Raw genomic sequence first — 25,787 nt, forward strand, 5'->3', positions numbered from 1 at the left:
GTATGCGTGGGAATCTTGCACATTGCTTGCCTAACACTCTGCCTTCCTCTAATCAGTGCTGTCAGTTTCTCACTTTAATGAGCATCAGCACCTAATTGTCTCTAAAAGACTATATGGGGTTTTTCTGTACAAAACCCTTACAGCCGGGGAGGTGGTTTTTGAAAGGCAGAGAAAAGCAGAGATTCTAGTACAAGGCCCTTTTTGACAACAAACAAAGCAGCTGCTGCCAGTGCTGTGATCAGCTTGTTGTTATGTATCCTGGTGCCTTCAGGGGATTGATTTTCACCACCACCACCCTGGCCTCCATGCTGCTGCTCTGGGACCCAGAGGTCTCTGGAGAAAATGCTGGTGACGAAGGTGAGACAGGAAGAAAGAACCCCACATGGATTAAGGCAACCATTGTTTCTCAGCTCCTCCGAGGCATGTAATCAGCTAGCAACCCTTTGGATTTGTTTTGATAGCACAACAGCAAAACTCAGGGTAAACTAATCCACCTCCACTTGACAGAGCCTTCTGCACTTGGATCTAAAGAGCCTCTCTGAGAAGGACCTGCATGGCATTGGGGAGTCGCGCTGTTGTTTTCTGGGTGGAGCCCAGCGTTCAGATTTGCTGTTGGTCCCGTGTGAATCAAGTGTGGGGGGAGGTTTGTGGGGCACATGCTAAGCTAGCACATGGCCACGAACTGGAATAGGCGGGAGTGCTGATTAAGTCACATTGGGGAGCTGGAAGAGCAGGCACTGCTAAAGATCAGGACTGAGGTGCCTTGAGGGAGCGGGGCAATGCTCTGGTTGGCACAGCCAGAGGTGAGGCAGGTCAGGGTGTCAGTGCTTTGGCAGTGTGTGGGCACAGGAAGAGCCAGGGACCTACTGTGGGACAGAACCTAGGGGTGTTGATGTATGGGGGCCCAGCACTGGAATGGGGGGGGGGCTTTGCTGATGAGGACAGGACACTGACCATGTATGGGGTATAATAGGTTTGTCAGAATAAAGCATCTCTCACTCCTAAGCCCTCACACATGCTGACATAGGAGCAAGTCCTCAAGGCCAAAACTCAGCCCCTCTGACAGGTGCCCAGTCCATACCACTAACCATCCAACAAAGGCCAAGGCCTAGCCCCTGATGGCAGGAGTGTCTGCCCCTCCAACCCATTAGCCAGAGCAAAGGAGGCTTTGTCTGTGGTGAGGAAATGGGGCCAAGAGGTTTCTTCACCCCTCCCCCGCCAGGTCAAAGCAGGGGGACGCTATTCCAGAGAGACATGTACCCCAGGCAAGGGACATAAGGCTTCTGCCGAGACATGGCCCCCACGCCTGTGGCTGGAAGAGGACGGATCTCAGACATAGTCAGAAGCAGGGGAGAGTGGGATAAATGGGGCCTAATGCCAAACACCAGTCCCTGCTCTTTCTCCCAGCTCCCCATACGCAGACCCTTTGGTCTTCTTCCTTCAGCACCTGGACAGACTCTTCTTCTCAGTCCTTCCCGGCCACGGGTGATCTTCCTCTCCCACCCTCCCCTTCCTTGCTCCCCAGCACATCACCCCCCTGCATAGACTTCACCCCTCTCACTGATTCACTGTTCAGCTGGGCCCCTCAGAGGAGCTGGGCCCACAGCCCAAAGGTGGTGATGGGAAGGAACAAGTGACCGAAATGAACAAAAAGTGCCAAACCTGAGCCTCCATTCTCCCTCTGGAATAGACTCTGGGCTGTCGGTGGTGATAATTTCTGGGCCAGGCCGATTGTGAAGAGCACAGGCACGCTTGGCTGCTCAGGGCTTTGCAGTCTCACAGCGGCAACTTCAAGCGCTTGTCTGCTCTCCGACATGGCTGTTGCGCTGCCCATTTAACCTAATAAAAACCCACACGGGGTGCCATCACTGGAGCGATGGCAGATACTCCGGCTGGCCGCTCACCCCAGCCTCTCCTCCATCTCTTCCAATCACCCTTAATTAAACCGGCTGAAAGCCACAGCCTGATTTTAATTAGAGCAAAATTGCAAAGATTAGAATGAAATTGGCCAATCATTGTTTACAGGGCCATTGTTTGGGAACACAGCGGGCTGGTAAATTGCCTCTATGCCGACCTTGCAGTGAGTGCAGATGGTGCCAGGGATGTGGGAGTCCTTTTAAACGGGGCTTGGCACGTACCATATGGCACATTTTGCAGGCTGCAGATGTTGAGATGTTACTTACCAAATTACCCAATGCCAGCACATGCTGCCAACCTCCTTCCCCTGATGGTGCCCCTCAATACGGCAGGGGGGTGCAGTGCTTGGCAAAGCGTGGGTATAAACCCTTGTGCACTAGCAGGGCTTGTGACAGGGTAACAGCTGAGTAGGAGGGATGATCTAGGGGAGAGGGCACTGAGTTGCGACCCAGGAGATCTGGAGTCAATTCCTAGTTCAGCCATAGACTGCCTGCTTGACTTTGGGCAAGTTACTTGGTGTTTCTCAGTGCTTCGGTTCTTCCTTTATAAAACAGGGATAATACGTCCCTTCCTGCCAGAGGTGCTGGGAGGGTAAGGGAAGGTGCTATGTGCCAAGAGAGGTTATGAGTTTGAATTCCATTGTTTACACTCTAGTTTCCTTTCCTGTCCCCCTCCATTCCCAGAATTCCCACCTCCAGGAGGTGGCATAGCTGAGCATACTCCCACGCTGCGTGGGAAAGCATCAGATCGGGCCTTCCCTTCCACCCCGTTCCTGCAACAGCCCTGTCTGGGGATAGCAGCCAAGTTGGCAGCCTCACATTGCTTGGAGAGCCCCGGGCGGTGGGGCTGTGGACACCTGTGGAGGGTATTCCTGAGGACCCCTGCTGACTTGTGCCCTACTCCCATTCATAAGCCGACCCAGACAGGTCAGTGGGAGTTTTGCCTGTAGTTTCAATAGGAGCAGTGTCAGGCACTGATTTTATAGCACTGTTTCTAGTAGAGATAACACTGTATTTACAGGGTAATAACATTTTAAACCTCAGACCCCTTGGCTCAGGCATGCCCAGAGAACGGCTGTGTCCTATAGTCCATTGTTCAGTATCTTAGATATGGAGGGGCAGAGTGCCGGGGAAAATGATTTTAACAGGCCAGAGCCCCAGCCTTCCAAATCCTTTTTATTTAGTCAGTCTCCATGTACAATTATATTTACATGTAAGTATATTAGCATACCGGGGACTGAGTCTCCTCTCACCTACAGCTGTGTAAATCAGGACAATGAAGTCAAGGGTGTAAACCAGAGAAAAATCAGGCCCAGGATGTTGCATGTGGCATAAGATCTGTTCCTATAACTGAATGGTTCCATAGCCTTTATAAATAGTTCAGACCATTTAGGATTAATTTATTACTATTGCACATAGCATTAATACATACTGGCTTGCTACTATAACTAATGGCTCTGGGATTACCTACATTTGTTTATAACTTTAATTTTTAACTGATATAATTAGCAAGCAGTGTGGTCTAGTCGGTAGACCTGAGTTCTATTTCCTGGCTGTGCCATTGACCTGCTGAGTGCCTTTGGGCAAAACACTTCATCTATTTCCCCTCCCACTCCTTGTCTATTTAGACTGCAAGATCTAAGGTGCAGGCACTCTCTTGCCATGTGTGTACAGTGCACAGCATACTGGGGCCCTGATCTCATGCTACCATAATACCGAGCATCATGTGCCTTTCTTTGGGGCTAATACAAAACCATCAGGAGTCTTTTCATTGATTTCAGTGGGCTTCAGCTCACGCTCTCTGAAAACATCTGCAGGGTGGGAACTGCATGAGGAGAACACTGTGATCAGCTACTAGTGTGTCTTGTGGGTGGAATCCATCAGCCAGCAGTCCACACCTGTCTATCACCGGAGAGGCAAGGGAGAAGCAAGCAGCATAGCTGTGTGCATGCATTTTTCATTTCTGAACTTCGGCAAATGTTCCTGCAGATTAGATGCAGCCCTCTGGTGAGGTGTCAGTGGACCAAGCCTGAAGTTTTGGCATGTCTGCCTTAGCTCTGAGTACCGGTCTGTATATCTAACCTTGGAAACATTTCCAGTGTCCTGCCCACCAGGAATAGCTGATACACACAGCTGCATAGCAGAGCAAAGATTTCAGCCGCAGAATTCCCCGATGGGATCACTGTGCTGTCAGCCGAGTCCACATAGCACTTTTAGCCTGTCCACACTACCTACAAACTTGTGCACCATTGGCTGGGGCTGGTAGTAAGCATTCTCACATGCATCCACCCATCAACCCTGAGACTGGGGTTATGTCCCCCTAAGCATTCACTGGGCTGCGGTGTGGGGAAATGCCTGTGGTAGCCTACTAGCCTACGGGTTAATCCATTTAGATCAAAGGGTGGTAAATGCTTCTTGCAAATCGTCAGGATTGGCCTTTTTACCAATGGATTCGCTGGTTCGAATTTGGCTCACATGTGAAATGAGTTTGGATGCCTCAGCAGCAGGGGATGGGTAGATTCATAAACTGGAAAGCCAGAAGGGATCATTGTGATCATCCGGTCCAACCTTCTGCATCACCCAGGCCAGTGAACATCACCCAGTGATCCCCACTTCAGGTCCTTAATGTGTGGTGGAACTAGTGCATATCCTATAGGAGGCCATCCATGCAGTCTCATGCTAAAGCTGCAGAGTGATGGAGCATCCCTTGGGAAGCTTTACCTGTGGTTCATCATCATCATCATCACTGTGCCTTACTCCCAGGCTGACGTTGTTTCATTTCAACTTCTTGCCTTGGTCTTTGGAATAGCAGCTGTGCATGCAGCCTCCATCCATTCTCTCTCACCCCCATCTCCTTTGAACTGAGCTGGAATTGTTTCCATTCCAGTCTCTCCTCTCGGCTGCCAGAGCAGAGTTATTGATCATACGAGGGGCGCGTTGGAGGGAGCTAGACCTGTTAGATATTGTCTGTTACCGCCAGTTATGAGAGACTCTGGCTAAATCCCTAATCTATTCAGTTCTCTGTGGGCGTACTTAACCAGCTGATATTGCAATATCCCTAGCCCAGCTCCCTCCAAATGAGATGTTTCCAGCACACATGTGGGACTTGTCGTATATACATGGATTTGTATTGCGCTGCATGCCGGCAGGGGCTCATGTACTCCACAACAAAGGGAGCCAGCACGCCTGCAGGACAGAGCATAGAGGAAGCCGGGCTTTACCTGACTCCACGTACTAAGGGAAAGCAACTGAGATGATGTGAGGTGGTAGCTGAAGGAGAGAGAGGCTGGCCTTGTGGTTACAGCCCTGGGCTGGAATGCAGGAGATTTGGATCCAATTCCCTGCTCTACCACTGACTCCCCTTGTGACCCTGGGTTCTGTGCCTCAGTTCCCCATCTGTACAGCATGTAACAGGGTGGCACCCCACCTCTGAGGAGCACCCTCTGGCTAGGTGTGTCTGCACCTCTGTCAGTCTGTGGTGACCCCTCCAGCCAAGTCTCACACCGTGTATATGGAACACAACTCAGAGCCCTTCTGGGGTAGCAGTGCAACAAAGTCTTTCAGCGCTCCTGGCCCTGGTAGGGAGCCGTGCCCGCAGGGCCTCCTCTGTGGAGGCTCTTCTCCTGCTCTGGTCAGTTCTGGCCCCAGCTGAGCCTCTTAACAGTTCAGATCCCCTTCTGGAGTTTATCACTGTACAATTTAGATCTCTTCCCCATTGGCCTATGGGGGGGGACTTGGGCCCGCCCACTACTCTGGGTCCCCACCCAGGGACCCTAAGAATCACAGCCACATCCCACCATGTCCCCTTAACAACCACTTTCAGTTCCCGGGGCCACTTTCCTGCAGCCCCAGCCTTCACCAAAGCTTTACCCTACCTCAGGGCTCTTTTGTGTTCAGGCCCAACAGCCAGCCAGCAGCTCTTTCTGGCTCCCCCAGTCCCTGCCCACACTGAGTTGTCTGTGGTGCTGCAGTTCCCTTTGGCCAGCCAGGAGCACCACCTGCACTTCCCTGGCTGTAAGCAGCAACTGAGGCTAGGTCTACACTACCCGCCTGAATCGGGGGGTAGAAATCGATCTCTCGGGGATCAAATTATCGTGTCTCGTCAGGACGCAACAATCGATCCCCGAATCGACGCTCTTACTCCACCAGCGGAGGTGGGAGTAAGCGCCGTTGACGGGGAGCCGCGGAGGTCAATTTTGCCGCCGTCCTCACAGCGGGGTAAGTCGGCTCCGATACGTCGAATTCAGCTACGCTATTCGCGTAGCTGAATTTGCGTATCTTAAATCGACCTCCCCTGTAGTGAAGACCTGCCCTCAGTTGGGGCTGTGCTGCAGCTCCTTTTATACTAACTTGCAATCCTGTGAATGGCTAGCCCCTTGCAGCCTTCCTCATTGGCTATATCCCACACAGCCTCTCTGTGCAGCTTGGAGGACTCCTTTACTATACTTTCCTGGGATGGGTATGAGAGACCCTAGTCCTGCCTGTCACAAGTGGGGATGAGAATCCTGTCTGGTCTATTAGAGCGTGAGCTCTTGTGGGCAGAGCCTGTCTCACTAGGTGCCTGTTACAGTGCCTGGCACAATAGGCCCTGATCTTGCTTGGGTCTCCTTGGAACTACCTTCACCCACCACTAATGGAAGGCGGTACAATGACCAGTACATACTACAGCCTTTGTGACTGCGATGGGGGTTTATGTTCTCTCCCATTTCCCCATCCTCCCCTCCCTCTCACCTGGATACTGGAGTTCATGGCTGCTTTTCCTTGACTTCTTTCTCCAGAGAGTTTGCCCGCTGGAAGGTGAATAACTTAGCCTTGGAAAGGAAAGATTTCTTCAGCTTACCGCTGCCCTTGGCCCCCGAATTCATCCGGAACATCCGCCTCTTGGGACGAAGGCCCAGCCTGCAACAGATTACAGAAAACCTGATTAAAAAATATGGCACGCATTTCCTGCTCTCCGCCACTCTGGGAGGTAAGTGCCCCCTGTGCCAAAGTTATGCTCCTGGGGACAGATCCTCAGCTGGTGCGAATTGACATTGATGTCAGTGATGCTAACTCCATTTCCACCAGCTGAGGATCTGGCCCATGCAAAATGGCCTTTTCCTTTCCTGCCTTACTTATGTAGCAGCATCGAGATGTGAACATGGTCCGCCCAGTTCTGGGGACACTGCTTGCTCATGGAACCATGAGCTAGCAGCAGCGGAAGTGACGACCAGCCAAGATCTTCCAAAGTGGCTAGTGATTTTGGGGTCCCAACCTGAGAACCCTGAAAAGAGACTCTTTTTTGGAGGGTGGATGTGCTGCACTTCCTGAGAAGCAGGCCCCTTTCCGGCATCTCAAGTTGGGTCCCTCAAACCACTAGTGACTTTGGAAAATCTTGGCTGCTGTTGCTTTGGTGGGGCCCATAAAAACAGCAACTAGTGTTTGGCAAGGAGAGCAGCAGAGAGAGGGGGTGGGTTTTGAAAGAGACGCATGGGTGTTTTCGATGTCTGGGATCAGCTCGGAGCAATGGGATACAAGCAGCAGCAGAACAAGCCCTAAATACAAGGGCTCCAATAAGCATGGGGACTCTTTACTGAGCAACCATGGGGCTGGGAGCAGACAGACATTTCCACTTAGCCGAGGCTAACACCTACAGGTGATCTCAGCGCTCCCAGTCTGCAGAGGGCCAGGCAAGGCACGCTCCATCTCCGAATGGAGCAGGAGAGTCTCCTATGACTCAACCGCAGTCCTCTGGCCAAGCGTCACTGGATCCCCCAAAGGAATGCCCCGATGCTCCGCAAGCCTCAAGCACTGGGTTGCTTGGCATTGGGGGCAAGTCCTGGAGCATGGCTCAGGGCTCTGACGGGGACATGAGAGATGCAGGAGAGATGGAGGGAAGAAGTGGAATGGGTTGTATTTGTGTGCTAGCCTCTCGTGTTCTGTCCTGCAAATGGGCCACTCTGCGAGAGCCAAGGCAATAGAAGATAAGACGCAATGGCCCTTTAATAAGAGGCTGGTTCTGTAAATCCACCCACAGGGACGTGTCCCCAGGCAGAGGAAGGGCCGATGTAATGGAGAGATGGCCTCCAATGGTGCCCTCCCGCCTGCCCATCAGAACCAGTTTGGATTCCTGGAGGTCTCCGCATGATTGAGCCTCCTAGTTGGGCACTGGCGAGCTGGCCAGGGAGTGGCAATGTCTTAGAGCCAGCTCAGGATGGCCACCGAGCAGCAGGGGGCTGTGACACTGCTTGGGCGATCCGGGGTTCAGTCTTCAGGGTCTGATTAGAGTGGCTGGAAATCAGAGGGGCTGCAGGCTGACGTCCCCCACTGGGCCAACTCGCGTGCCTGCGAGAGGCCTTGTGGGGCAGACCTACCCAGCAGCCCATCCTTCAGACTTGTATTGCTGTGAGGGATGGCCAGCCCGGAGGGGCAGCAGGGAGGCGGGCTCTGGCTCCGTTCCTGCCCATGGATGACTGACGGTGAAGCAGAGCTGAGCGTCGCTGGAGCACACTGACCTGCTCATGTGCCTCTGCAGGAGAAGAGTCCCTGACCATTTTCGTGGACAAGCGCAAGCTGAGCCGGAAGGCGGAAACGGTCGGGACGGGAGGGGGCGGGAACAGCTCCACTGTCTCCTTGGAGACTCTGCACCAGCTGGCTGCTTCGTACTTCATTGACCGGGAAAGCACGCTGCGCAGGCTCCACCACATCCAGATAGCCACAGCCGCCATCAAGGTAATACCGCCGCTGAGTGCGGAGCAGGAAGCCCCAGGACGATGGGGGTGGGGGTGACAGCAAGGGGGACCCTGCCTATGCAGATGGGGATGGGAGCTTAGCACCTCTGGCATTAGCTTTCCAAAGTAAAGCAAAGGTGAAAGGGGTACAGAGCTCATTCCAGGAGGGATGGCCTTGCAAGTACTTACTCTGCGTATTACAGTAGCCGCTAGACACAACAGATGCTGCACAAACACATTGGAAGGAACCATCTCTGTCCCTACGAACTTACAATCAAAGTACACAAGGCAGATAAAGGGTGAGAGGGGAAACTGAGGCATGGGGCAGGGCATGACATGCCTAAGGTCACCCAGCTGGTCAGTGGCAGAACCAGGAAGAGATCCCATGTCTCCAGACTCCCACTTCACTGCCCTAGGCACTGAGCCATTGTCACAGGGTGGCCCCTCCTCACATGCCCCTCCTGTGGTAGGCTGTGGCATGATATGTGCTCCTGACTCAGTTTCCCCTCGGTCCAGCCATAAAGAGAGACAGTCTGTCTCACTGTCCAGTTCAGAGACTCACCTCTAGGCATAACTTAGTCATGTACACATGCAATAGTGCATAAAACTCTCATGCTAAAACAGTTCTCCCAGTTCCCACAGGAACACTCCTCTAGATACAGGGATTTCTCCAGTCCCCTCTCTGGGGACAACGCTTCCAGGTCACCCACCCGTGAGTCCCCCAGCACTCCTTTCCGCCCTTGTTCCAGAGCCCCTCTCTCCCAGCCAGCCACCTGAGAGCCACCACTGGCCTCCACTGGCCTCCTAGCATTTCCTCCCTATTCCCAGGGAAGACCCACATCATTTTCTCCTCTTTGCAACTTCCCCATCTCTCCCAGGCAGCTCTCACCTGCTACCGCCTGACGCTCTCTTTATAAGGGTCCAGCTGCTTTCTTTTAATCCCCGTTGGGCAGCTGCTAATCAGTCACAGGTGCACTGGACTCTCTTCCCTCCCATAGGGCACAGTCATGCTGTGACTGCCACTCCCTCACAAGGCATTGCCCTCTGGCTGAGAAAGCTGGGGTTCGGTGGCTGCTTCTGCTACAGAACGTGTGTGACTTCAAGCAAGTTGCTTCTGTTCCCCTCTGTGATGCAGGGCCAGTAACGCACTTCCTTGGTCTGCCCTGTAAGGGGTTGTCTATGGCTGTCTCTTGCTCTGTGTTTGTACAGCGCCTGGCACAATATACACCTCTACCCTGATATAACGCGACCCGATATAACACGAATTCGGATATAACGCGGTAAAGCAGTGCTCTGGGGGGGGCGGGACTGCACACTCTGGCGAATCAAAGCAAGTTCGATATAACGCGGTTTCACCTATAACGCGGTACGATTTTTTGGCTCCTGAGGACAGCGTTATATTGAGGTAGAGGTGTACATAAATAATAATCAAATATCTGGGCAGGGGAGTCTTTACCGGACCCTCCAAACGATGTGTCTTGTTCTGACCATCTCTGTCCCTTAGCAAGCTGATGTCTTGCTTTCACCTTGTTCCCTCTGTTGAGGTCCATACTGGCTCCTGTGGCTTAGCCCCTGGGTATCTTATATGGCTGAGAACAATCCACCAGGAAATAAAACACCAGCCTTTCATCGTAAGAGCCAGCAATGAAATCCACCGCTCGGTATCCCACCCGTCTGCTCCAAATGCCTACCATTAAACTGCCCCACCTGGCGACCGTTCGCGGCACGGACCAGCACGGCATTCTTATGCTGCGGTCTGCAGCTGGTGTTCTGTCATCAGAGTGGGGGGCTCAGGGAAACAGCTGGTGTCCAGACTCACAGGGAGACATTGGCCAGAGGGTGTGAAAAGCTCCCCTCCACCGCTCTGCTGGTGCACCTCAGCCCTGACCTACAGCCCACTACTGGGCCAGTGCTGGGCCTCCACACCCTGCTACGTTGTGGGTAGAGAAGCCAAGTCAATCTCCTTGTGTGGTTGGAGATTGGGCTGAGAGGCTCCATTGTAAACCCTTCCTGAGCTCTGATCTTCATGCTGTAGGCGGGGGAGCTCGCTGTGGAAGGGGGAGGGGCAGAAATGGTGAGTGGTCGAAGGAGTAAAACAGTGGTTCAGTTCATATGAAATAGAAGGAACATGGGAAGAGGCCAGAAGGGCGGTGAGGTCCCCTTGCGAAATCCCGTCCCATGTGGTCTCAGGCGGCAGGTGACCTTGGAAAGCAAATGTAAGTCAGAGGCCGCAGGGCCGTCCTTGCTGAGGAGGGCTGAGGAGTTGCTGCTCTCGCGCTGGCATTGCTCTGCTACATCTGTGCCTTTCCTCTGAAAGTGTCATGCCGGTCCCAGCCTGGAGCTGCTGGGTACAGATCAGGCAAAGCACTCATTGTGGTGGGCTATATAGGAGAGGGCTCAGCCTCCATCCTGGCCTGTTTCTCTGAAAATGGGAGGCCAACTGTGCACCTCCTCCTTCCCCTCCACGTAGAACCCAACGTAAGTGTATTTCCTCTCGCCCACTGGCTGCTGACAGCGTGGCCCAGAGGATGCGGCATGAACTGGGGAATCAGGACATCTGCTTACTAGTCCGGGCTGTGCCGCTGAGTTACTTGGGGCAAATCTCTATGCTCTGAATTCCTTCTGTAAAACAGCTGTGCTTTGAGATCTCTGGACAGGCTGGTCTCATCTGGGCCTTTGGGGATCGCCTTGTGACTGTCGGATCTGCCCTCCTCTGCTCTTTGAAGTTAACTGATTGAGCTAAGTGGATCTAACATGATTGATGAGCATAGAGCAGGTGTGCCACATAGAGTCAGGGGACAGGAAGGGAATCTCCTGGTCCCTGTTCTCCCCACCCCCACCCCGATGCTGCACTTGGGATGCAAACTGTGGCTGGTTGAAGCCCAGTCCCGCCCTGGGCTCTCCTCCCGCAGCCTGGCAATTATAAGCCCATCTCTGGCAGCCAGTGTCCCCGCTGGGAGGGGAAAAGGAGCCTGAGCGAGGTTAGTGCCTTCCTGTTAGTTATGGGAAATTGGCCACGCTAACGAAGCCGAGCTGCATCAGGCTGGAGGCAGAGCTGCTCTCTGTCAACAGGCCAATTAGCACGCAATTATTTCCCCCTTCTCCCAGCGCTGCCGGGCCGCCTGTCTCTCGCGCTGCCGCAGACGCCCTCGCTCGGGACTGCTCTGCTGGCCTGGCTGGCTCCTTGTTGGCAGCAAGGACGGCCCTGCGGCCTCTGACTTACATTTGCTTTCCAAGGTCACCCCGCCTGAGACCACCTGGGCCGGGATTTCGCAAGGGGACCTCATCACCCTTCTGGCCTCTTCCCATGTTCCTTCTATTTCATATGAACCGGACCACTGTATTGTGCCTTCGCTGCTCACCATTTCTGCCCCCTCCTGCTCCTTCTATAGCCCTGCCTGGCCTCCAGGAGCTGAGAACAGAGCTTGGACTATTAGTGTCGAGTTGGCTAATGCCTGATGGGGCCACCACCAGCAGACGCCGCCCGGCCATTGCTGGGGGTGGGCTCTGGGATGTAATAGGTCCTTTTCCTTCCCTAACTACTCATCTGGTGTACCAGGCTTCCTGGGCTGGGAATTGGCCAGCATCCAGCTTCTCCCTGGCAATGCAGCAGGGCAAATCCCCTCACATGTGCAATGACTTCAGCAAGGGGACGAGAGTTCTCTGTGGCCCCAGGTCTGGCACAGCCGGGGGTACTGAGAGTCAGGCCTGCGGTGCCCGGGTAGAGGGGCACAGAGCCCAGCACTGGCATAGGAAGGAGTGCAGGTCAGAGCTCTGCACGTTTTCAGCTGCAGGCTCAGACCCTAACTGCTGAGGTGTGATGCAAACACCAGGTCCCACCTCACTCGCTCTCTTACTACCCCCTGGTCTCGCAGGTAACCGAAACCCGGACGGGCCCTCTCGGCTGCAGTAACTACGATAACTTGGATTCGGTCAGCTCAGTTCTCGTCCAGAGCCCTGAGAACAAAGTACAGCTACTAGGTGAGGATGGCAGCCTTCCTCCTTTCATCCCCCATGCCTAGCAAGGGGCAGACCAGCCGCTACAATGGTCATCAAGGGAGGGAGAGGCCAGTGGGAGAGAGGAGGGATACTGAAGCAAGGACGGGTAGGGCCCCAAGTAGAGGGAGTGGGAGAGTGTACAGGAGTTAGGTCAAAAAAGGGCCCCATTTACCCAGAATGCCCTGATGTTGGGGGGCATGCCCCGTGTCATAGGTGATCCCAGTAGGTTAGGTCATGTCTTCATTGCACGCTGACTCCTATCAGGGCCCAAGCATGCACTGCCCCACTAGTCCCAGCTGGGCCCTGGGCCCCTATAAGGTTGGATGGGAAGGTGCTTTGGAGGATGGGGAAGAGAACTGCAAAGTGGGGGTGGCTGACACCAGGAGGCCAGCCCTGGAGAAGGAACGACCCTGCCCCGGCTGCCAGAATCCTCCTGCGTGATGCCTCCTGCCCCCAGCCTGGGGCAATGTGAAGCAGGATGGTTTGGTTTGACATGTGGAGATATTTAAATGCGTTGCCACTGTGGGGAGAAAAGCAACAGGAGGCGGGGTGAGAAGAAGTGGGGCAGAGGAAGGAAAAGGGGGAGGGCGGTGGGCTTTGTCGATGTAGGACATGAATGGGATTGCCAAGTGCTTTTTTGTCCCCCCTCCCCCCCCCGCCCCATTCCCACAGCCTGCACGGTGCACACTGAGCTAGGCAGAGCCATGCGGTAGGAATGCAGCTCATCCCTTGGATGGCTTAACTGAACTGGACTCTGGTTAAGGCAGTATTGTCTGTTATTATCAAATCAGTAACCCACAGAGGGGAGTGCTTATTGCAGAGGCACACAGTCTCAGCTACCTGGGGAGCGACACAACACTGCTTGAGAAGGGCAAAGGACCTGGCTGTTCCGTTCCACTCCTGCAGTATCCACAGCCCTCTCCCTGCCCTTTGTCTAGCGAGTGCCCCCAGACTGCACATTCGGAGAATTCACCCACTTCCCTCCTGTGATGGGTTGTTGAGACAGGAGTCTCACCGCCCACCACAGTGACCCAACTGGGGATTGAATGGCCCAGGGCGAAGGGGTGGGGAGGGGGGACAGCAGTCCAGGGAGGCATGAGGAACTGTCAGTAATCATTAAGGCGGGCAGGCAAGTCACTAGCAATTCAGTGGCTGTAAGCAGGATAGAAGGGGGAGGGTTTGAGGTGATTTTTTTAAAGGAAAAGGCTGCGGTGGGAGGGCCTTGACTGACAGCTGAGGTGGCAGCAAGTGATCTGTACAGGGTCCCCAGCTCGGCTGGCAGCAGCGAATGGACCCAGCGAGGATGCCCGTAGCTGGTGCAGTGACAGCAACAATCCAGCCCAAATGTTTGTGGGCTTGAACTTGCAGCCGTGCTGAGTGTGGAACAGCTACTACAGGGTTGCTCAGCCTGTGGGTTGGGACCCAAAACTGGGTCACCAGCATGTTTCAAAGGATTGCATGGCAGCTCCTGTGGCTCCTGTCCCACGGGGCTGGCTGGGCTCGCCTCCCTGCTCCAGGCACTGCAGCCTCTGGGGTCCCAGCATCACGCAGGTTTGGCCCAGCTGCCATGATGATGGGAGTCCAGGTAGACCGGATTTCAGTGAGTGGCACTACAACCCCATGAGCCAGGTCACAGCTCCACTCACACTAATTTGGTCCAGGCATGGGGGTAGGGACTAACCTGAGTGGCGCAGCAAGCCAAGCCCAGCCAGCCCCACAGCACAGGAGCTGCAGGATCCGCCACTGTGGGATGAGTGCCAGGTAGGATCTCACCAAAACCACCCCAGGGCAAGTCTGTAACCAGGGCGGGACGAGCGGGGCAGCTGCCCAGGGTGCAAAGCCACAGGGGCGGCTCAGACCGGAGATGCCAGATGGCATGGAGCTCGAGTGGGGTCAGCAATGCCAGGGAGGCTCGGTGGGGCCAGCTCCACAGTGTGGGAGCAACACCTCCATCCCGACTCCCCTCAGTGGGCCACCCAGCCTGTCTGGGTCAGGGGAGCACAACCAAAAAATATAGGGGAGCATGTGACCCCACATGCTCCCCCACACGTCGCCTCTGGTAGAGGGCACAAATACGCTTGCTTGCTCCCAGGCTCTGGGACTCTTTACTGGGTCGTAACAGGCCATAACCATTTACAAGGGGTCCTGAGCCCCAAGAGGTTGAGAACCACTGAGCTGCAGTACCCTCAGCTGGTGTAAATCGGCAGAGCAGCCCATGGAGCTATTCTGAGTGACCCCAGCGGAGGAGCCAGCCCTGGATGTTTGGCTGGACCTGATCCAAATTACTGCAGATTCTTTGGGTTTGCAAAGCTAGGCGAGGGGTCTCCCAAGAAGAGGCTTCCAGGTGAGATGTCCGGCACTTCCAGGGTCAGTCCCGGTCGGAACCCATAAACAAAGAACCCACTTAGAGCTGGGGACAGGACCCGGGAAAAAGTGAATTCAGCTTTTCCAGCTCTCCCAAAGGTTGAGGGACAGGGCTGAGTTTGGGGATGAAGGTGCCAGTCATTGCTCAGTTCAACCATCTCTGTCTCTGAAATGCCAGGACAGACCCTGACGCCTGAGAGTCCCAGCCTGTTTTGCATGTTTAAAATGAGCATCTGCACTTTTGTAGCTTCTCTGAACTGAGGCTCTGCAGCTGTAGAAATCCATCCCTTCCTAGACCGGAGCTTCCACCCTGGTAGTTATTGGGCAAAGTGGGGAGAGGTCCTCAAGTCCCAGATCACATCATGTCTGATGCTCCAGGTCCAGAACCTCCACGCATGTAAACTGGTGTAGCTCCACTGTGGTTGATGTAGCTACATCAATACTGCAGACTCTGGGCCAGAGTCAGCCCTGTATTAATGGATGTGGCTCCACTGCCGTTTGTAATGCTGAATTTGGCCCAGATCCCCGCAGATGGGGAAACACAGAATGCTGGGGTACATGTGGGGTATCTGCTTGTCTCACCTTTCTTGGGACTCTCCCTTTGTGCAGGGCTGCAGGTGCTGCTGCCCGACTACCTGCGGGAATGCTTTGTGGCGGCCGCGCTCAGCTACATCACCTGCAGTTCAGAGGGAGAGCTCATCTGCCGGAAGAATGACTGCTGGTGCCAATGCGGGCCTGGCTTCCCGGATTGCAATTGCCCTGAAGCCGACATTCAGGCAATGGAAGACAGTCTGCTGCAGATGCAGGATGCCTGGGACAATCACAATAGACAGTTTGAGGAGTCAGGTGAGGCCAGGAATGTGTGAGCTCACTGAGACCCACTCCTCTTACTGAGACTGCCGTGCTGGAATAGACCAGTAACCCTGCTAGTCTGCTGTCCTAGCTCTGACAGTGCCAGATACTTCCCAGTAGTATTAGCTAAGCGATTAGCCAAGATGGTCAGGGACGCAACCCCATGCTCTGGGTGTCCCTAAACTTCCAATTTGCAGAAGCTGGGACTGGACAACGGGGGATGGATCACTCAATAATTGCACTGTTCTGTTCATTCCCTCTGAAGCATCTGGTGCCAGCCACTGTTGGAAGACAGGATACTGGGCTAGATTGGTCTGACCTATAATGGCCGTTTTTATGTGGGAAGGTTTACTCCATTATGCAATAATTTACCCTCTGTGTGCAGATTTCTTCCTGACCCAGATTGTAATCAGTTTACACCTGGACGAATGAAAATGTAGACCCTCAATGTTTATCCCAGCCAGTCTCACTGCAATGTTTTTTTCATTATAAAATGTTCTTTAAAAATGACCACCATTTGCCTCAGTGATATCCAGTGGCAGTGAGTTCCACAGGTTCATCATATGTAGACTAAAAAAAACCCCATAATTGCTTTTTAGGGTGTCCCCTTGTTCTTTTGTTATTATGGGACGGGGTAAACAACAGCAGCTGGGATCACAGCCACATCTGTCCCCTTGTCAGTTTTAAACCTGAATTCAGTATTGTTAATGCTTCGGAGGCAGTGTGGCTAGTGGAAAGGACCTGGACTGGGAATCAGAACTGCCCAGAGGGACAGGGAAAAGAGAATTACAAAAGAGGCATGAAGTGGGATTTTGGAAGCAAAGGGGGTTCTTGCATTGCCCTCTTTCTCTTGGCAATCTGGGTTCAGATCCTGAAAGTCGCCCAAGTGGAAATGGGTAGAAGGAGTCTCTGTCTTTCGTACTTATCTGAATCCCATTATTATAGTGTTTGACAGCTTCCCCGAGACGATTTTTGTTAATTACAAAGGCCAGATTCTGACTGCCTCACTCATAGTAAATAGCACCTTACAGCCTGATCCAAAGTCCATTAATGCCAATGGGAAGATTCCCACTGAGATCACTGGGCTCTGATCAGGGCATTAAGCCACCAAAAACCTCATTGAAAACAATGGGACCCTGGAGAGTAAAATGCCATTCAGTCTGAGTACAGGAGTCAGCCTGTGGCACCCTAATTTTAGGCCCCATTGGTGATCTCTGGCATGACATATTAAGGGTGCTGACGGTCGGGAGCGCAGGGCAACTGGCAAAGCTTCATGCGTCCAGGACTGAAACAGCTGGTGTGGTGGGTTGCAAGGAAGGTGCAGTGGCAGAGCTGTTTGGATCCCCACGACTGAAACAGCCAGTCGGGAGTGAGGTGCATTGGCCTAGCTGCATGGGAGGAGTTTGACAGCTCAATACCTGGCTTCGACAAGGGCTACCAGCCTCTCCACTAACACCATGTGCAACGGAAGATTAATCCATTAGCTCCAGTGTAGGGAAAATAACTTCAGAAATCTCTGCCTCGGTCTCCAAATGGTTTCTCCTTTCCACCAGGGACACCCTTGCCAGGGGGGCAGTATCTAGGCCTAGCGAGCAGATTAAAGGTACAACCCCATATGGGTGTTGAGCCATCCCAACTCCAGTGACAGTCAGTAGGAGCAGAGGGCTCTCAAGAGATGCGCACAGTGCCTTGGGGAACTGGCCCTGCCCCTAGGAATTCAGTACTCTGAGAAGCGTGCGTTAGAGCTGCTGTGGCAGGATGTTGCAGGGAACCAGCACCTCTTTGGTTAAGTCTGGCAGGGGGAACCAAATGGTACCTGCCTTGCTCTCGCCTGGGGGGACCTGCTTGAGTCCCAAGGGGGACTTGTGTGCAGAAAACTAGCGTGAGGTCTGGCTGGGAAAGGTGGGAACTGTCTGAATGTGAAGGATTGGCGTCACGGCTAGAGCAGGCCCCAGCGGTCACTGGTGACACTTTCTCCGCCAATACATTAACAGCAACAGAGCATGGCCTAGTGGATCGGGCATCTGATTGGGACTCAGGAGGCCGTGGTTCTATTCTAGGCTCCTTTCATGTGACCACGGGCAAGTCGCTTCATGGCATTCTGCCTTGGTTTCCCTTCCAACCCCGTGTCTGTCTGATCTAGTTAGAATATCAGCTCTCTGGGCAGGTGGACTGCCTCTGACTCTGTGTATGTGCAGCACATGGGACTGTGATGTTCATTGCCTACCCTTAGGTGCTATGAAAAAACAATAAATAAAACTGCATTAAATAAACTAGTGGTGTTTCATTATAGAAATGAAACTTACTATTAGTCTAACCAGGTAGCGTGACCTAATGAATCAAACCCTGGCCTGGTATTCAGGGTCTATTCCCAGCCCTGCCACTGGCCTGCTAGGTGTCTTTGTGTAAGTCATGTGCCCTGTCTCTGCCTCAGTTTCCCCAGCTGTAGAATGGGGATAATGATTCAGAGCTCCCTTGTAAAATGTCTTAAACTCTAGTGATGAAAATTGCTGAATGAGAGCTAGGTATCATTACTATAATTCTATCATAAGGAGGGAGGGATAGCTCAGTGGTTTGAGCATTGGCCTGCTAAACCCAGGGTTGTGAGTTCAATCCTTGAGGGGGCCACTTAGGGATCTGGGGTAAAATCAGTACTTGGTCCTGCTAGTGAAGGCAGGGGGCTGGACTCGATGACCTTTCAAGGTGCCTTTCAGCTCTATGAGATAGGTGTATCTATACTGCACTAGTACTTAGTGTCGCATGCATTGCTCAAAACCCCCTTGTGCTAGGCATTGGCCATGTACATAACAAGAAGATGGGCCCTGCCACAAAGAGCTTACAGCCTAAATGTGTTTTTCCATTGAGGGAAATGGTGTCTAGCAACTCCAGCTAGGACGTGTCCTGAGTTCTAATCCTGCCTCTGTAACCCAGGGCGAGTCAGTTCATCCCCCTGCCTCAGTTTCTCCATCTGGAAAATAAGGACAGTGCTCCTCCCTGACCTAGCTGCCAGGGGCATTGTGAGGACAGTTTGTAGGGTAAGTATTATTATTGTGTAATTCTAGCAAATCTACAAGCTACCAGAAGCCAAATTCCAAGTTGATGTGTTGGGGGTGGGAAGGGCTGGTGGCATGGGGGCAGGCGAGCTCTGTCCCACCAGTCCTTGCAAAGAACCCCTGTGCTAAGTCTATTTACATGAGTGTTGTGCAGGGGCCATATGTTTGGACTGGGGGCTAAGCCAGGGGAAAGACTCTAACGGGGATGATAGGCCCCACTTGAGGGTGACTCCAGCCTTATCAGACAGCTCTTCCTGCGTTGCATTCCTGCTCTGCTGACTTCCCCTTCTCTACCCACAGAGGAGCTCCAGTCCCTGGTGAAGAGACTCCCGGAGGATCGCTTCGTGAACATGACGACAGTCTCCCAGTACTGGGCAATGGACCTCGATGTGCAGCATCGCTACCAGCAGCTGGGCACCAGCCTGAAGCTGCTGCTCAAGAAAACCCATCGAATCATCCGGCGTCTCTTCAACCTCTGCAAACGCTGCCACAGGCAGCCTCGCTTCAGACTGCCAAAGGAGAGGTACAGTGTCCCCTGGCGCCAGCCCTCGGCTGGGTGGGGCAAGGCCTGGGATCACCTGGCCCAGTTGTTATGCACTGCACTGACCAAACTGCGACTAGAAGGATGACCACCCATCTCCTAATGTGTCATGCCATGGAAGCATTACCCAGTGTGATGAGGAGCTGAGTAGAGAAGCCAGCCCTTGGTGACTGAACTGCTTTAGTGCTGGTTCTTCCAGGCTCGGGGCGGTGTCATGGGGATCCTTGCCTGTACCGTGGCTAACCTGAGGACTCCAGTCTCCAGGGCTGGTCCCTCTCCCCAGAACAATAAATATGTCCAGGGGACAGGCCACCACACTGTCCCTCGGGAAGAGTGGTAGCCGTGTTCACGCTGGCACTAAGGAGCCTTTTCTCTCTTGCCTCCTTCTCCTTTAGATCTTTACCCTACTGGTGGAACCGCATTCAGTCCTTCCTGTACTGCAGTGAGACCACCCCACTGGGGACTTTCCTGGAAGACAGCCACAGCTGCACCTGCCCCTCCGACCAAGTCTCCTGCCAGGGGTCCATACCATGTGCCTTGGGTGACGGGCCAGCCTGCGCTGCCTGCGCTGAGGAGAACAGCACCCGCTGTGGGACCTGCAACCCAGGCTACGTGCTCAGCCAGGGCTTATGCCGTCCGGAGGTGGCAGAGTCCCTGGAGCACTATCTTGGCCTGGAGACGGACCTGCAGGACTTGGAGCTCAAGTACCTCCTCCAGAAACGGGACAGCCGCATCGAGGTGCACTCCATCTTCATCAGCAACGATATGCGACTGGGGAGCTGGTTCGATCCCTCCTGGAGGAAACGCATGCTGCTGACCCTCAAGAGCAACAAGTACAAGCCAGGGTTGGTCCACATCATGCTGGCCCTCTCCCTCCAGATATGCCTCACCAAGAACAGCACCCTGGAGCCAGTCATGGCCGTCTACGTCAACCCGTTCGGGGGCAGCCACTCAGAGAGCTGGTTCATGCCTGTGAAGGAGGGGGGCTTCCCAGACTGGGAAAGGACTAGCGTGGATGCCTCGGCCCTGTGCCAAAATTGGACACTCACCTTAGGAAACAAGTGGAAGACCTTCTTTGAGACGGTCCACGTGTACTTGAGGAGCCGGATCAAGTCTTTGGATGACAGCTCCAATGAGACTATCTATTACGAGCCCCTAGAGATGGTGGATCCATCTAAGAACTTGGGCTACATGAAAATCAATAGCTTGCAAGTCTTTGGCTTCAGCATGCCATTTGACCCGGATGCCATCCGGGACCTGATCCTTCAGCTAGATTACCCATACACCCAGGGCTCCCAGGACTCGGCCCTGTTACAGCTCATAGAGATCAGGGATCGGGTGAACCGGCTTTCACCGCCCGGCAAAACCCGGCTTGATCTTTTCTCTTGCTTGCTCCGGCACCGGCTCAAGCTGGCCAACAACGAAGTGGGAAGGATCCAATCCTCCATGCAGGCCTTCAGTGCTAAACTGCCAAGCCCCATGGAGTATGAGACTGGCAAATTGTGCAGCTAGCCTTGGGGCACCTGGAATCTCTGAGGAGGGGCCCAAGAAAAGGGAGGGGGATGGAGAACCGAGACTTCCGAAGGCCTTACCTTAGTGCCAACCGTGTGCTTCCACGGGACACCACGTGACCAGCCACAGGGATGGCGGCACGTGAAGGATGCAAGGAGATGCCCAGGCCATGGCAAGAGACTGCAAGGCAGCAGATGCAAATTGGTCAGAAAGGGGAGTCAGGCCTAGGGAGATAGGGTGCTCACCTTGTAATGGCTTGTATTTCTCCCTCTTCCCAGTCACAAATGACAATTGTGACCAGGCAGAAAAATCAACAGGTTATTTCACCTGGGAACAGGCCCATGCAGGGGAGAAAGCTGGTGGGAGGAGTCTGCCCTAGAGAGGAGACATCTGGTAGTACCTCTGCCTGTGACCTTGCCTCCTGGTCTGTGAGCCCAGTCAGTGCGCCACACAGAGCTGGGAGGCAAAGAGACGGGCGGCAAGACCTCAGACCCCCAGCAGGCCAGAACTGCTCAGAGCGCTTCACTCCCACCCACCCCGTGGGAAGAGGCTAGCTGCGGCCTTCCTCAGCGCAGGCACTTTTGTATTCTTTTTAACAGACATTTCTACCCACATCCCGGATTTTCCATTCTCCGTGTCACTTTCTAAGTCATCATATTCCCTGCCTCTTCCTCCCACCCTGCTCTCTGGCATCATTCCCTTGATGGCGGGGGAGAAGCTGGCCGATCCCAGCTGGGGGGTCTGTGGGACAGGCAGCCCTGCCTGATCTCCCCTATTCCCCACATGGAAGCCGGGAGCAGTCCGCCCTCCTTCTACGTCACGGCACCATCAATGCACCTCGGTACATTGAGCCAAGACGTTCCATCGTCGACATGAACAGCGACTGGGCACCCGGACGGACACACCTGTCGTTACAGTCAGAGGTGGAGCTTTGTGGGTAGCTTCTCCTTTCAGGTTTTTATTTATTTAATCAATTGTTGGGTTTTTTTTTTTTTTTAAAGTATTTATTTGGGGGGAGAGGATTCAATTCTTGTCGATTTCTCCAGCCGAGATCCACCTTAGTCAAATGTATCTGGTTTAATATATTTTTTAAAAGATTGCCTTTTTGAGCAAAACAAAACAAAGTTGAAAACAACGTGGTCTCGGGCTGTGTCTTTTTGAATGGAGACGCTCTCTGGGCATGTGTGAAGAGGTGCTCGGCGTAAACGTGGACAGATACCTAGGGGCAACTATCAGTAGATGGGGTGCAGAGGTGGAGATATGAACGGCAAGATGCACGTGTGATTATGTAGATGCGATGGCAGAGGGATGGTGCGCATAGGCAGGGAAGGACACCTGCGGGCCAGTGTGGATGTGAATGGAGAGCCAGGGGGAGGTGGTGGTAGATAGGTATTGATGGTTCTGAGAGGGCAGGTGTGGATGTGAAATCAGAGGGGGTTGGGATGAAGGTGGGGGGCTGTAGAGGTGAAATAACCTGTAGAGAGATCTGTGCATGTCCATCCACACACATGTAGCAGAAGTTCCCAACCTATTTTTGGCACGGTTGCCATGGCTCCTTTTCTGCTGAGCCTTTTCAGTTTTTTTCCTCCTCACTTTGTTTTCCCTTTTGTTTGAAGTCTATTTATAACCCTTGTACCTCTGCTCCTAGCCACACACAGATCAGGAGCCCCCACTGATTTGAGCACCGATGCTGGTTTCTCATTGTTAATGAAGCCCCTATCCCCAGGTGTGGTCCCCTGTCTGATGGCTGCAGCCAATAGAACCTGTAGCGAGATGCTGTGGCCCAATCCTCAGTGTTGGCCAACCTTTGCCATCCCCTGAACCTGGGGGCAGTCAGAGCCTACTTGAGTCCTGGGTGCAATTTAGAGTGGCCTTTGGGCTGGTGTAGCATAAGGGATGCTGCTGTATGTGGGGAACGCCCGGAGCACAGCATGACTCGCATACTGTGCTTTCCCCCACGCTGGCCACGCCCCCCATGCTGAGGGCTGCAGGAAGGTTTGTGTACAGCCAGTTATGGCAGCTGCACACCACCTGTGGATGTCCCCAGATGGGCTGTCTGATGCCGCACGGGGGCCCCTTTGCATCACTGGAGAGGGGCTAGAGCTCTGGGACAGGGCTCACAACATGTGTCCCTGCAATGTCAGGCCAGGAGCTCTTTAAACGCTTTTGTAAACCCCTTGGAATCAATGTGGAGATTTACAGGGAGCCAACAGGGGAAGGTGGGTTAGTTTAAAGGTGGGGGGGCTGGTGAATAGAGACAGCAGCGAGGGAGAGCTGGAGCTGCTGAGTCTGTATTAGCCGGCGCCAACAGGCAGCACAGTCTGGGGAAAATCTATACGTGGAGAAGTGGAGAATTACAGAAAGGGGAGAAAAGCCCAGCCCAGCTTCTCCATATCCCCTTCTACCAAGCAGCAACTCAGCCACAGGTAACACTCTCAGGCCTTCAGTTCACATATGAGCAACGTGGATCCAATCCACCATCTCCCCAGCCAGCTCGAATCCAGACAAGGTACCCGAGCCCTGTGCTATTGAAATGTAATCCGAAGAGGACACACCTGTATTTCCCTGCTGCTGGCGTGCCAGCCTTTCACAGCAGGCCATAAAGTCACTACACAGCTTTCTTTGTGGATACTGGAAACAGAACAGGCCTTACGTCTATTAAAAATCCCTGAGTGAAGCAGAGAATTGCAGATGCCTTTTGAGGGGGCACGGACCTCGAGCATGCACCCTTGTGGCAGAGAGTGGCCCTGCAGGCCTTCTGCCCCTTGCAAGAATTACTCCCAGACCAGAATTCTTAGACTACCAGGGAAGGGCTTTAGACCCTCAAACTCCACCCTGGTTCTGGAAGCCTGGGTGCTAATTCAGGCAGGCATCTCCTCCTAACTTCAGGAATCCCGCAGCCTCCCCTGGGCAATAATTCTGGCAGGCTTACCTCCTGGTTTTCAAGAGTCCACTGTCTGGTTCCTGTATATGTTAGGACTACCTGTCCCTCAGATCCTTATCTCTAGGAGCATAGTCCTTCAACTGAGTGCTGGTAGCCTTTTATCTGTCCAGGTGCTTGTTAGTTAGCTGCCAACCAGCCACCTAAGCAGTTAACTAATTACAGTGGGGCCAAGATGGACTCAGTCTCTCATAGAAGCCCACTTTGGATAGACTGGGTCCTGATTCCACTTAAAGTCCCTGCCACTCCCTTTAACAGCTGCTGAAAGGTCCAGATATGTCCCAGTAGACTGTACCTGCCCTCCTGCTAACTATTCCAGGTTCTCCCTGTTAGCACACTTGTGCTGCAATATATGGTGCAAGCACACCCTGGGGGAAGTCACTGACCATGCTGCTGAGCACTCCAGCTATGTTTTGGCAGTCCGCACGTCCTGTGTGTTTGAAGTACTTCCCAGGAGAACTCACCTGCCCTGCAATTAAACACAGCACTTGCTCCAAATGGCACTTGCTTGGTAGGCCTGGGAAAAACATTGTTTCTTTGTTGCTGAGCATTCCTGCTGCAGCCTGATAGAACTCACCTGCTCTGTGCTCCAGGTACAGCCCAGCAGCTTACAAGGCCTGCTGGGTACTCAATGTGCCAGTTACAGCCTGGTTGAATGTACCTGCCATGCTGCTGCATATGCCAGGCAGCCCCCCACTGTAACACACCTGCCTTGCGGCTGCAAGGGCTAGACAGACCCTGGTGTAACCCACCTGCCAGGCGGTCCAGGCGCATTCCATTTGCACACACCATAATTCAGGCCATGGATTCCGTGATTTTAAGAGATGGCTGCGAGCGCTTCAGCCCCAGCTGCACTAGGACTTCAGCTTCAGCCCCGTGTGGTAGGGTTCAGGCTTCAGCCCGAGTTTAATAGGCAATTTAAAAGCTTCTGTACTGATGTAGTGAAAACTGCATTACTGCATGTACACTTCCGTGATTTATTGTCCGTGTCCTGTCCATGGCTTTTAATAAAAATCCCTGTGTCAAAATCGTAGCCTTAACCATAATGCCCCCATCATCAGTCCACTGGGATGTTAATGGCTCATGAGTGGCAAAGCAGAGCGGGGCTAAAGGGATGGGTTCATGTCTGTCTTACTGTAGTGGGGTGGTTGCCCCACACCAGGAGGAGGAAGGGTTAAAGCAGGCCAGAGGGAGCCTGTGCAGAACCCTCCATTTAGAGGAGGGCTCACTAAACAAGCCAATCAGGAGGTGGCTTGTTGCAGCGGCCAAGCAGGGGCCATATATAAAGAGCCGCTCAACAGAGCAGAGGGTAGTCTCCCCCTGGCCTGTTAGGGAGAAGGACTGGCTGCCTAGGAGCACCATGGCTAGAGCAGTGTTGGGCAGGGTAGCAGAGCAGAAGAAGCTTTTGGCTGACTGCTGCCAGCCTAAGGCCCTGGAGGAAGGGCAAATAAGGTGCTAGGGCTGCCCCCACTTGCCCTGAGGGAAGTGGCCAACACAGACTGCAGTTTACCCCAGGCACAAGGGACTAGACTGGTGGCTGGACTATAGACTGCTGGTTCCCCCAAAAGGAGGGGAGACAGCAGAGCAGGGGCTGTATCCAGAAGACTCCAGGGAGCAACACGGGTCCCAGAGAAGTGGAGACAGCAAAGCGGGAGTAACGGCGAGCGAGACACCACCGGAGGCAGGTGCCCTACAGAAGGACTTGAGCTAATTCCAGAACGGCCAGCAGGAGGCGCCACTGTGATGAGTTGCGCCACAGTGATGAGTCTCACCCCGCTACACTTACCATACAGCTGTCAAAGCCCCATAGATACGTTCTCATTACCACCTAGAATTAAATTGCCCATCCAGCCGGACGCATGGATGTCTGACCCACATTTACTGACTGAAGCATCAACG

General features: G+C 53.6%; 1 protein-coding gene across 1 annotated transcript in view; it reads left to right on the forward strand.

Moving 5' to 3' along the window:
- BRINP2 (BMP/retinoic acid inducible neural specific 2) overlaps positions 1-21,941 on the forward strand; it is a 55,977-nt gene extending 34,036 nt beyond the window's left edge. Inside the window, exons 3-8 of the mRNA XM_034779289.1 lie at positions 6,695-6,885; positions 8,431-8,627; positions 12,502-12,607; positions 15,599-15,835; positions 19,195-19,417; positions 19,831-21,941. Coding sequence (XP_034635180.1) covers positions 6,695-6,885; positions 8,431-8,627; positions 12,502-12,607; positions 15,599-15,835; positions 19,195-19,417; positions 19,831-20,947 — 2,071 coding nt within the window. The 3' untranslated portion in view covers positions 20,948-21,941. The remainder of the gene's footprint in view (positions 1-6,694; positions 6,886-8,430; positions 8,628-12,501; positions 12,608-15,598; positions 15,836-19,194; positions 19,418-19,830) is intronic.
- Positions 21,942-25,787: the final 3,846 nt, after the last annotated feature.

The sequence above is a fragment of the Trachemys scripta genome, chromosome 8 (assembly GCF_013100865.1).
Source record: "Trachemys scripta elegans isolate TJP31775 chromosome 8, CAS_Tse_1.0, whole genome shotgun sequence".
In the NCBI taxonomy this organism is placed as follows: Eukaryota; Metazoa; Chordata; order Testudines; family Emydidae; genus Trachemys; species Trachemys scripta.